Source organism: Glycine max, chromosome 4 (assembly GCF_000004515.6).
Source record: "Glycine max cultivar Williams 82 chromosome 4, Glycine_max_v4.0, whole genome shotgun sequence".
Classification (NCBI taxonomy): domain Eukaryota; kingdom Viridiplantae; phylum Streptophyta; class Magnoliopsida; order Fabales; family Fabaceae; genus Glycine; species Glycine max.
In genome coordinates this window covers 48,144,171-48,157,107 of record NC_016091.4, presented here as the reverse complement: position 1 = coordinate 48,157,107, position 12,937 = coordinate 48,144,171, and the positions used below count along the sequence as shown (strand labels likewise).

The 12,937-nt window shown below is 36.4% G+C and overlaps 1 protein-coding gene across 1 annotated transcript; it reads left to right on the top strand.

Moving 5' to 3' along the window:
- The first annotated feature begins 1,603 nt into the window (after positions 1 to 1,603).
- LOC100791629 (probable LRR receptor-like serine/threonine-protein kinase IRK) lies at positions 1,604 to 6,262 on the top strand. The gene is made up of 2 exons (XM_003522462.5): positions 1,604 to 3,723; positions 4,532 to 6,262. Exons 1-2 carry the CDS (start codon positions 2,237 to 2,239, stop codon positions 5,979 to 5,981), a joined length of 2,937 nt encoding a protein of 978 aa, XP_003522510.2. The 5' UTR covers positions 1,604 to 2,236; the 3' UTR covers positions 5,982 to 6,262.
- Positions 6,263 to 12,937: the final 6,675 nt, after the last annotated feature.

Here is a 12,937-nt window from a genome sequence, read left to right as displayed (position 1 = left end):
CCAACCCTATTATATGACCCCCATCATTCTGAGCAGTGGTATGGTAAAATTAAACAACACTCTGATAAATGTGAAACACAGTTACTACTACACCATTCATCCCCCACCATCTTTCTCCCTTTTCTTTTAATTGCACCACCCACCATAGCCACCTACTTGCTTTTATTGCCTTTCTTTTTCTTTCCTACAGGACACTTTCAACCCAACCAACTTTCACTCTAAAAGTACACTTATAAATGCTCTTCTTGTTTTCCTATATTACTATTGTTACTACACCCCATTCGAAATTAAACTCACATGCCATCTACATTGCAAGTATTATCATCACTATACCCTATGCGGTCTATTAGCTAAACCACAATTATATAGTCAAAGAGGAGCTTTTTCATGAACTGAAAATCTCATTTTCTGTTAAGACATAATATCTTAAATCAGCGGTAAAGTTCAAAGCACTCAACCAAAGGAAACGCCTCTAGTCAACCAGGATTTTTCAGCTGGTTCACATTTTCTACTTTGGTTTATGGTAGTCTTTCAATTTTGAAGAAAACTACTACTACATGCTTTGTCGTGGTAGTTCAAGACCCTATGCTTGAATTTTGTCATTTAGCAGGTACCTAGCCACTCTAAAAATTTAGTAATAAGCTAGTACAGTATAATAATACTTCATAGCCTTTTACTAGCTCGTGTTCATTCCTTTTTCCATTCCTGTTCGTGAAATAACCATGTACCGCGGCATTAAATTATGCGTTTTAATTACTAAAGTTACGTTTCAATAGGGATTAAAGAGATAGAATTTAAGACTGTCATCCCAAAAAAGCAATCGGAATTAAATACTAGATTAAACGAAACATTTTACTTTTATTAAGCAAGAAAAATACAAAGTATCTACTGAAGCTTAATGCAAGTAATAGTTAAAGTGAAAAAATCTTCAATTTGGGTTAATATTCAATAACAATGTGTTTTAAGGAGAGAAATAAAAAACCTTTCGAAACTTCGCAAAAGCATACACTACTGTCATTTGTGAACAAATACTATTGCTGTAAAGATTTTAAATATATTAAAAATTACATATTTGAGACTGGCAAAAGTAATTTTTTTTAAGTACACTACGTTATGTTTATTTTCCCAGCTTTAAAATAAAAGTAATGTTACCAGAAGTAATCAATGATCAATGGTTACATCTTCTAAATGCTTATAAAAAACACACTTCTATTCGTGCAATCACGTGCAGCGTTTTTCCAGATAACTGAGAAAAAAGTATTGTGGTCAATACAATTAGCAATATTCCTTTCTAAGCAGAAAGGTATAAAGGAAAGAACAACTTAATATCTCTGTTTTCCACCAACAATTTCTAATTCCAATCGGAAATCATAGCCAAGTGACGTCTTAACAATTTTTAATTAACAAAATAAAATAAAAGACAAAGTTGGAATGGAAGGGGCAATGTTGAAAAATGGAAGGCCAGGTAAGCTTCCACGTCAAAAGCATAACTGAGATTGATGACGTGTCAGACAAGTAGGACCGAAACCTCGGCATGGATATGCCACGTGGCATTGTCCTAATTTATTTTCCTATCTACCAACCGGGACCCCTTTGTGCCGTTAATAAAAACTGAATGTTACTCGCACCACACCAGAGAGAGACACTACGCAGAGAGAGAAACAGAAAGAGAGAGAGACGTTGCTTTTTAACGCCGGCGAGGAATTTTCGGTCACTCTCGCCGGAAAGCCTGTTTTCCGTTTCCAGTTGAAAACTCTTCCGGCGAACTCCGAATACCCCGTTCCTGCATTTCTCGGTTTCTGGATCGAGTCTTCTACAACACTCTTGGTGCTGTTTCTCTTCATTTTTTCTTCTTTGTTTAACTTTGAAGCACACCCAGGAAAAAAAAAAGTACCTTACTTGCAAAGTGGGATTTAGAGTTCGGTTACTCTTTAGTCTTTATCTTCTGTGACCATTTCTTATCTTAGTTTACTTTTTTTTTTTTGGGTTCTTTGTAACGTTTCCTTGAATTCCCTCACCCGAAAATACTACTTTCTAGTCGTGTTCCACACCATTCCCTTTTGCTCCCTCACTCTCAAATCTAGCCGTTACCAAAAAATAACCAGCTTTTTTTTTTTTGGTTTTGGCTTGTGCTTAATCTGAATTTGGTTTGTTTCCCTTGTCCAAATTCGGAGTCTTTAATCTTCGTTACTTGTTTCCCCCAGCTCAATTTCACATGGGTGTTTAGTATTCCAAAATGCAAGCGTTGTTTTCAAGCATGAGAGTTTTTCTTCGTCTTGTGTGGTTGTTGGAGCTGCTTTGCGTGGCGGTTACCGCCGTGAACCCTTCTCTGAACGACGACGTTTTGGGGCTGATTGTGTTCAAAGCTGACATACGAGATCCAAAGGGGAAGCTCGCGTCTTGGAACGAGGACGATGAGAGCGCATGTGGGGGTAGTTGGGTTGGGGTGAAGTGCAACCCTAGATCCAATAGAGTGGTGGAGGTTAACCTTGATGGGTTTTCTCTCTCTGGGAGAATAGGTAGAGGGTTGCAAAGGTTGCAGTTTCTGAGAAAGCTTTCTCTGGCGAATAACAACCTCACTGGGGGGATAAACCCCAACATTGCTCGAATAGATAACCTTAGGGTCATTGACTTGAGTGGGAATAGTCTCTCAGGAGAGGTGTCTGAGGATGTTTTCCGACAATGTGGGTCTCTCAGGACTGTTTCCTTGGCCAGGAACAGGTTTTCTGGGAGCATTCCCTCTACTTTGGGGGCATGTTCTGCTCTTGCTGCTATTGACCTTTCTAATAACCAGTTTTCTGGTTCTGTTCCCTCTAGGGTTTGGTCTTTGAGTGCTCTCAGGTCTCTGGATTTGTCTGATAACTTGTTGGAGGGAGAGATTCCTAAGGGGATTGAGGCGATGAAGAATTTAAGGAGTGTTAGCGTGGCGAGGAACCGGTTGACTGGGAATGTTCCTTATGGGTTTGGAAGTTGTTTGCTTTTGAGGTCCATTGATTTAGGGGACAATTCTTTTTCTGGGAGTATTCCTGGTGATTTTAAGGAACTTACATTGTGTGGTTACATTAGCTTGCGCGGGAATGCTTTCTCGGGAGGGGTTCCTCAGTGGATTGGGGAGATGAGAGGGCTTGAGACGTTGGACCTTTCAAACAATGGGTTTACCGGTCAGGTGCCAAGCTCTATTGGAAATCTTCAGTCGTTGAAGATGCTGAATTTTTCTGGAAATGGTCTCACTGGTAGTCTGCCGGAGTCTATGGCAAATTGTACGAAACTTTTGGTGTTGGATGTCAGCCGGAACTCAATGTCGGGGTGGCTTCCGTTGTGGGTTTTCAAGTCAGATTTGGACAAGGTTTTGGTGTCAGAAAATGTACAGAGTGGGAGCAAGAAAAGCCCTTTGTTTGCCATGGCTGAACTTGCCGTTCAAAGTCTTCAAGTTTTGGATTTGTCTCACAATGCATTTTCTGGTGAAATCACGTCTGCTGTTGGAGGGTTAAGCAGCTTGCAGGTTTTGAATTTGGCAAATAACTCTCTGGGAGGTCCTATACCACCTGCCGTTGGTGAGTTGAAAACATGTTCGAGTCTTGATTTGAGCTATAATAAGCTGAATGGAAGCATACCCTGGGAAATAGGAGGAGCTGTGTCCTTGAAAGAACTTGTACTGGAAAAGAACTTCCTAAATGGGAAAATTCCAACGTCAATTGAGAACTGCTCTTTGCTAACAACTTTGTAAGTTCCTTTTCCCTGTGCCATCTTTCATTTTGGCGTTTTATAGATGTGCTTGTATTTACAGTAGACACATTTATATTGCTCTCACTATAATTTTAAGTTTCATCAGACGGATTTAGCTAATCTGCATGCTATGTATTTGGTGAAAAAGGTGTTTAACTCACTTTAATATACCTTTTGATGCATTTAACTAAAGCCAGCCTGTTTGTTCATTGTTCATACGCCCTTGATGGAAGCTTTTCTTTGTATTATAATTTATTCCACGTTCTATTGAGATGTGTTGCTTATGATAATACATGATACATAAGTAACATAACACACATGCAAGACAATTGAAACTCTTGGCTTTGAATTAGTCTAGCATGTAGTTTTGGTATTTTGGCATAAACATGCACAATGCAATACTTATTTATTTAGCAGCAGCAACTTGGTTAAGTTCATTTATACTTCTAAGTTCTAAACTTTTGTATACCCTACAAAATAGAAAAAGCATAGAGGTTGAAGAAAAGATGTCAATAATTCATCTTGGGGAATGGATGGTGTCAGTGACATGAATGATTTTCATTATATTTTTTTCTTGGTACATAAATAACTGTTATTATTATGTGGCTTTAATGTTTATGGCATTGCAGTTTCATGCATTGTTGTTTTTAGTAGGAGCTATTATGTAGGTTTTGTAGTCCTGCGGTAAATTTTTAAAATTCATACAGTAAGATGAGATCCAACTGCTCCTTTTTTTATTATTGCTCTGACTTCCCCGGATTTGCTTTGTTTTCTTTACCCCTTTCTCTTTTGGTACATTCTGTAGGATTCTGTCACAGAACAAGCTGAGTGGTCCAATACCTGCAGCAGTTGCAAAACTTACCAACCTACAAACTGTGGATGTATCGTTTAACAATCTTACTGGAGCCCTTCCTAAGCAATTGGCTAACCTTGCCAATCTTCTTACCTTCAATTTATCTCATAACAACCTTCAGGGTGAACTGCCGGCTGGTGGTTTTTTCAACACCATTACGCCTTCCTCTGTTTCTGGCAATCCATCTCTTTGTGGCGCTGCAGTAAACAAATCATGCCCTGCTGTTCTCCCAAAGCCTATTGTTCTAAATCCCAACACTTCTACTGACACCGGCCCTAGTTCATTGCCTCCAAATTTGGGTCACAAAAGAATCATTCTCAGCATTTCTGCACTCATTGCCATTGGTGCAGCAGCTGTCATTGTAATTGGTGTTATAAGCATCACAGTTCTCAATCTCCGTGTTCGCTCCTCTACATCTCGTGATGCAGCTGCCCTCACATTTTCTGCAGGGGACGAATTCAGCCATTCCCCAACTACAGATGCTAACTCTGGCAAGCTTGTCATGTTTTCAGGTGAGCCTGATTTCAGTTCTGGTGCTCATGCTTTGCTTAATAAGGATTGTGAGCTTGGACGTGGAGGATTTGGAGCAGTGTACCAAACAGTTCTTAGAGATGGACATTCAGTTGCCATAAAGAAGCTCACAGTATCAAGCCTTGTCAAGTCTCAAGAAGATTTTGAAAGAGAAGTGAAGAAATTAGGAAAAATCAGACACCAAAACCTCGTTGAACTTGAGGGTTATTATTGGACTCCATCACTGCAGCTCCTCATATATGAGTATCTCTCTGGTGGTAGTCTCTATAAGCATCTCCATGAAGGATCTGGTGGAAATTTCCTCTCATGGAACGAGAGGTTTAATGTGATTCTCGGAACCGCAAAGGCCTTGGCACACTTGCACCATTCCAACATTATTCACTATAACATTAAGTCAACCAACGTCCTTCTTGATAGTTATGGTGAACCAAAAGTAGGGGACTTTGGCCTGGCAAGACTGCTGCCAATGCTTGATCGATACGTTTTGAGCAGCAAAATTCAAAGCGCACTCGGCTACATGGCACCAGAGTTTGCCTGCAAGACGGTGAAAATCACCGAGAAATGTGATGTATATGGGTTCGGTGTCTTGGTCTTGGAGATTGTTACAGGGAAGAGGCCGGTTGAATACATGGAGGATGATGTGGTGGTACTTTGCGACATGGTGAGAGGGGCTTTGGAAGAGGGCAGGGTGGAGGAATGCATTGATGAGAGGCTCCAAGGGAAGTTCCCAGCAGAAGAAGCTATTCCTGTGATGAAGTTAGGCTTAATATGTACTTCTCAGGTGCCATCTAACAGGCCTGACATGGGAGAGGTAGTTAACATATTGGAGCTGATAAGATGTCCCTCTGAAGGACAAGAAGAATTGGCATGAATTAACTTGCGATTTTCTTTATTAGGAGGATAGACAATGGGTTGTCCGGGGAAGAAGAATCCGGTTTTATTTATTATAAGAGAGAGAGGAATTATTTTGTTGCAAAATGTTTACTTTTTCATTGTATTTTTTCCCTTGTTAATTAGTCTCTAGTTGTTTGTTTTAAGATTTCTCGTGTTATGCTACTACACCTAGGATGCCGGATTCCTTTTCACCGGGTTCCGTTTTGTACCCCCCCCCCCCTTGAAAATTGTTGCTGAATTACTGATCTTTCATATTCTGATTTGTCTGTTTTGGTGTCGCACTTATTGTTTTGGCCAGCTTTTTTCTTTTCTATATATCTAGGAATGATCCATATATATTTTGTCGGTGCGCTTTTGGTATGAGGCTTATGCAAAGAGCGCAAGCTCTAGCACTAGCACACATTGGCATCATTTTGTTATGCCTTTTTATTCCACTTGAGGAGGGAATGTTGGGAAAAAGTTATTGGCATCCAATAATTTGAGTTATTCAAGAGGTCAACTTGCCCAAGAGAAAAATGGAATCAACATTGTATTGTCTTTAGTTTGAAATTGATCTTGCACTGATTTCGTGCTGGAATGATGTGGTTGTTGCTAAAATGAATTTGACAGATAAAACTGACTATGGAATAAAATAAAGTGCCAATTTAGAAGTCAAAAGTGATTTAAGAAGAGCCTCGGGACTTACTATATTCTTAGCACCTAATTTAAAATCTAATCAGCAATGCATATAATGGAATGCCAGCATTGCATTTTGCATATAATGGAATGGGAAGAAAAAAGGTCGTGGGGGAAAAAAGTGAGCGTATGCAGAGAGCACGCCTAAAGATCACGACGACAATAGTAAATCTCTCTTATTGGATTATAGAATATTACCCGATATGATGCTGTCGGAATAGAAGCTCTCTTTTCAGTGTTATATTGCTTCCCATGTTCTTGCTTTTTCTTTTTCTTTTTTTGAATTCCTTACTTCCTAGCTCTCGTGCTGAGCTTTTCATTTAGTTTTTTTTTTTTTTAATTGTGATTTTGAATATATTTGAATGTGCAATTTACTTTATTTTGTAACTCAATATTGTTATACTTTTATTTTTTAGAAAGTATATATATAGTCGAAAATTATGAGATTAACCCTTAAATATAGTGATCATCAAACTAAATTTTATCTTTTTTAATAAAATTTTCTCTTGTGTATAACCAGAAAATTAAATTCCTGTGAGAATGCCTTATACTTAATTACATAATTTAGTAGGTGATGGGTTATATCCATTGACAAATAATTGTTGTAATCTTATTGTAAATTAGTATTATGATGATTGCCTTAAATCACACTCTAAAACACTACATTATTAGAATAAAATAATAAAAATAATCTGTAAAAATATAATAATGATAAGATATATTAGCTTCAAGCGTAAAATCAAATGATTGACATATATAAAAGAAAAATGATATAAAGATATTTACTTATTTTGAATATATTATCAATATTTTTTTCTTTTTTTTTATCACATCATCAATTTTATAATACATAGTTTTTTCTATTTTTTATGAGTGTTCATGAAATATTTTTCTGCATAAAAACAAAGACAGGGTTAGTTTTAAAAATATCTTGTGATCAGTATATTTTTACATAGTATTTTCATTATTTTATTGTAATAATGTAGTGTTTTTGAGTGTGGTTTAAGGCAATCATCATAATACTAGTTTACAATAAAATTACAACAATTATTTGTCAATCGATATAACCCATCACCTCAATTAATTTCGTGTGACCCGCACAAAAAAAAAATTCTCCTCTTTCCCATAATCAAACATAGCGTCAAAGAAAATGAGAAAGGATGGTCACTCATGCAACAATGAGGGAGGCTACCGTGCGAAAGTGAAAGATATTTTGTGCGGTATGAAAGTCATTTTCACCGCTCAATTAAAATTGGTAGTTGAGATACCGTGGAAGTGTCCACATCAGATCAAATATTTGTTTTTTCTTTTTGCCACCCGCCACTACAACTTCCGCTTCACCGTCGGCTCCTACTGCCTCCTTTGCTCGCTCCTCGCCTCGAGTTTCATGCTCACCCGCCTTATCAACGGCATCGTTTTGACGTCGTCATTTTCGTTTCGTGAACATGGGAGCCGCCACCGTGTTGCTCCACGTTCTCTGCTCCCAGTTCAAGAGCTTCGATTCTCGTTGCGCTTTCTTACTGACCCTTCTTCCTTTACAGTCTCCAACCACCCCTATCTCTCTCTGGCACCACCCTTGTCGTCACCACCACAAAACCCTCCACTGTCGTAGCCTAAAGGATTGTCGTCGTTGTCATTGAAGAGGAACCATTTGCTCCCAATGTCCTTGGTACCAAATCCAGACAACCTGCGTTGGGTTCGTTTTCAGATCTAATGGTTGTTTCATTTTTAATCTCAAATATGAGATTTTATCGATCTCTTTGTTTTCGATCACAAATTAGTGATGGTGCTTGATGTTCGGTGGTCAAAAAGAAGGAAGCTTTGTCTTCCTCCATTGGGTAGTGACAACGACAACGATCCTTTAGACGATAGTAGAGGATTATGCGGTGGTGATGATGTGGGTGGTGTCGGAAAAAGATAAGTGGTTGAAGATCAAAGGGAGAAGCTATGAGGAGAGAGAAAAAAGAAAAATAAAATCTCATATTTTTTTATTTTATCTGGTGTGAACAATTCTATTGTAGTTTATATTTATTTTAACCGTTGATTTTAATGTCAATATATCTAACGGTGGATAAAAAACCCTAACCTTGGTCTGCAACTGTAGGATAATGAACGTTTGGGTTCAGTGTCATATACTCAATTGTTTTACTATCACACGGCTAACGACGGTAATAAAAAACACATATACACATTTTTCTAGGCTTCTGGCGCATATTCTATATAGTCCATTCTTCCCCTCAAAACAGAAAAGAGAAAAGAATGAATTGAAGAAGCAGAAGAACGCTTTACGGGTAGGATAACCATGTGCATATATAGGTAGCAGTGAGTTGTCCCTATTTTCCTAATGCAGTTAGCTATAAATTACTAACACAAATGGTGTTAGGCCCAATGGAACCTAATGCATTGGCTTTCTCATCGTCAACAATTAAGCACATGGACCATTCATTTATTCCACTATTTCGAGATGGAATATCTCCAGGAGTCAATGGATGGAGTTCTATACTTTTGTGCAGGTTTGATTTTTATGTGAAAAAAATACTTCTAAAGAAAAAATAATTTATCAAAAAGTCAGGATTTTTTTTATACTTTTAAACACGCAAATAATATTTCTAACTTCAATTCAAACATACATTTAATTTTATTCTACTTTTGTTCACATGCTTTATACTAATGGTTGAGCACACTAATTTCATCTTACAAAACTTAGAAAAACGGTATTTTAAGAATCTTTTACTAAAGAGAGAATGCATCTCAAAATATAAAGTGAATTTACAACTCTTTTCATTCTTTATCCCCTATCACTGTCACTTTATATTCGCAATACATATGACCTTGGATTTTTGGTACAAATTAGCATTTTTCATTTTTTTTAATTGCAAGTGATGTTGATTATGCATAATTTCGTGATCCATGTTTCTTTGCCCTCAAAATTTACTTGAAGGGTAGACCGGCAATAGACTTCTAGTAGTGCTAAATACTTTTTTCTCTTTCTCGGGACAAGGTAATTTTTAGGCTTTGACTGCAGTTCCCTATAGCAATGGCTCGCGTAGGTTTTGAATATGATAAAATATGTGTATATTTTATCGTTCGAGACTTTCAATGCTCGTGCCAGAACAAGCTCCAGCTTATAAAGAACCCATCAAAGTATTGAGATTCCAAAACATATATGGACTAGTAAAGTACTACTACCTCAATATGATACAATACATCAGTTGTTTAGTAAAAACCTTATATTGACATGTGCATTGTCTGGTTGAGGAGTGATGAGTTGGCCGTCATGAAATTGAATGGAAATATGAAGAAATTGAACAAAGCATAAAAGAGTTTCGTAAGGAAGAAGAGAATTTGGGATAGAAAATCAACTTTGATTCAATGAATTATTGCTTCTGTGTAGTTTAGTTGTTAGTACAAGCTTTTATACATAGAGAAAGTTAGTTACAAATCTAACTAACTACTAACAACCATAACCAACTACCAACTACTTTCTAACCATAGTTGACTTTCTAATAATTGACTTTTAACATGGCTAATATCCCCCTTTTAAGCTGGAGAATGTATGTTTGACATTTTCAACTTGCAATTGAGAAATTGGAATGCACCAAGTGGGAGAGCTTTGGTGTAAATGTCTGCCAATTGATCAGCAGAAGCTATAGGCAATAGCTAGAGCAATCCAAATTGAATCTTCTTTATAACAATGTGACAATCGATCTCAATATTTTTTGTGCTTTGTGACAGACAAGATTTGTTGCAATATGTAACGCTGAACGATTATCATAGTACAATAAAACAGGTCTATTGAACTGAATACCAAAATCTTCAAGTAAGTAGGTGAACCCTTGAAGCTCACAAGTGACACTAATCATTGCTTTATACTTAGCTTCAGAGGAACTTTGGGAAATAATAGTTTGTTTCTTTGATTTCCATGAAATCAGAGAGGAACCAAAGTAAACAACAAAACCAGTAATGGAATGCCTAGTATCCAAGCATCCTGCCCAATCTGAGTCACTGAAGGCCTTTAATTGTGGAGTTTCAACAGCTGAAAATAACACACCAAAATCTGGTGAACCCTTGAGGTATCTCAGGATTCTAAAAATAGCTTTTCTAATGATAATGTGTGGTTGAGACACATACTGACTCAAGTTCTATATAACAAAAGTGATATCGGGGTCTTGAATTTGTCAAATAAATGAGTCTGCCAAATATCCTTTTATAATCAGAAGCATGAGTGTCAGAGAGAGGAGTTCCAGGTTTTTGATTAAGTCTAGAGCAATAATTTGTAGGAGTAGAGACAAGTTTAAATCCTAACATGTTTGTATCATGCAAAATATCAAGAGTGTATTTCCTTTGGCAGATGTTGATACCTCTAGTGCTTCTGGCTACTTCAAAGCCTACAAAAAATCTCAAATCTCCTAAGTCCTTTTGAAAACATTATCAAGAAGCTGAGTGATATGTCTAATTTTAGTCAAGTCATTTCCAGATAAAACTATATCATCAACATAAACCAATAAGGCAATAAAAGATGACTGATGACTTTTAAGAGACAGTAAATAATTAGAAGATGATTGTCTATATCCATGAGAGATTAGGAAGGCAGACAACCTAACATACCATTGTCTACTGGCTTGTTTCAAGCCATATAAGGACCTTTGCAATCTACACACTTGTCCTGGTTTTGCAGCAGTTGTGCCAGGAGGTAAAAACATATACATTTCTTCATTCAAATCACCATGGAGAAAAGCATTGTTAACATCAAGTCGTTTCATATGCCAATTATTCATTGTTGTTAATGCTAGAAGTAACCTTACAATAGTGATTTTGGCTACTGGAGAAAAAGTATCCAGATAATCTCGTCCTTCTACTTGAGGGTACCCCTTTGCAACTAAACGAGCTTTGAACCTCTCAATGGAGCCATCAGCATTGTGTTTTATTTTATAAACCCATTTACATCCTATAGTTGTCTTGTTTGGAGGAAGATCTATCAATATCTAAGTATGATTGGATTCCAAAGCTTGAATCTCAACATTCATAATTTCTATCCATTGATCAGGCTTAGAAGCTTCAGCATAAGTCTTAGGCTTAGTGTGAGAAGAAATAAACATGATAGCATGGCGATATGAAAGTGATAACTTGGTATAAATAAGAACTGAAGATAATGGATAATGACTAACTGAGGAATCAATGGTTACTGTTGGGGTGAATTGTGTGAGAAAGTCTTTGAATCTCTCAAGTCTATGAACTTGTCTCTTTGACTGTCTTGGAACAACAATAGTAGCAAGAAAGCTAGGAGCAATAGTATGAATAGGCTCAGTGTTAATGGCTAATGGTGAATGAGGGTCAAGGTCATTAGGCAAAGGTGTATCAAGTGCTGAATGTAATTCAAGTTGAGGAATGTCATCATATGTAATAAGTGTGGAGTGTGGTTGTATGATAGGAAAATCTTGATGAAGATCAAGTTTCTAAAGTGTAGGGAAAATAATCTTCATAGAAAACAACATTTCTAAATTGGATGTCTACAACATATAAATGACTCTACTTCACGCTTTGATATGGAATGGTTAGTTCTTAGGAACTTTGAAAGACCACTTTGAACTTTGAGTTGATTGAATGTTATGTTTTAATTCCCATGTTATCTTTGCTTTGATAATCAATCAGGAGTCGATTTGTTCAAAACTTAAAAAAAATAAAAATAAAAAATGTTTTTTAAAAATGTTTTTTAAGAAATAAATATGATTCATTTATTAAAAATAAGCTTAAACAAATAGATGATAGGTACAAGAACCATAACCAGTACTTCAATATCTCTAAGGATTAAATAGAAATGAAAAACTAACTATGCAGCCCACAACTCACTTAACGGTTAATTTTATTTTATATAGTATTTAAAATAAATAAATAAAATACTTTTTTAACGAAATAAAAAAACTACTTTTGAACAGTTTTATTTTGGCCGATTGCGCTACTAATCATCAATTTCTCTTATATCTTAGCAATGTATTGTAACGATTTGTACAATTTTTGCACAAAATGCATCTCACGTTATAGACAAATGAAATACTTATTGTTAAAAGAAGAATTGAGATCTAAACAAAAAAAAAATTTGAGATAATTAAGATGAAAAAATAGTTGGAGATCATTTAATTCCACAAAAATATAGAATTTCATTGTGTTTGTATTGAATCAACTCTCCCTTAACTGTTAATAAGTAATTAATTGTTTATAATACTTTTCTTAAAAAGAAAAGTTTGATTTTAACCTTAA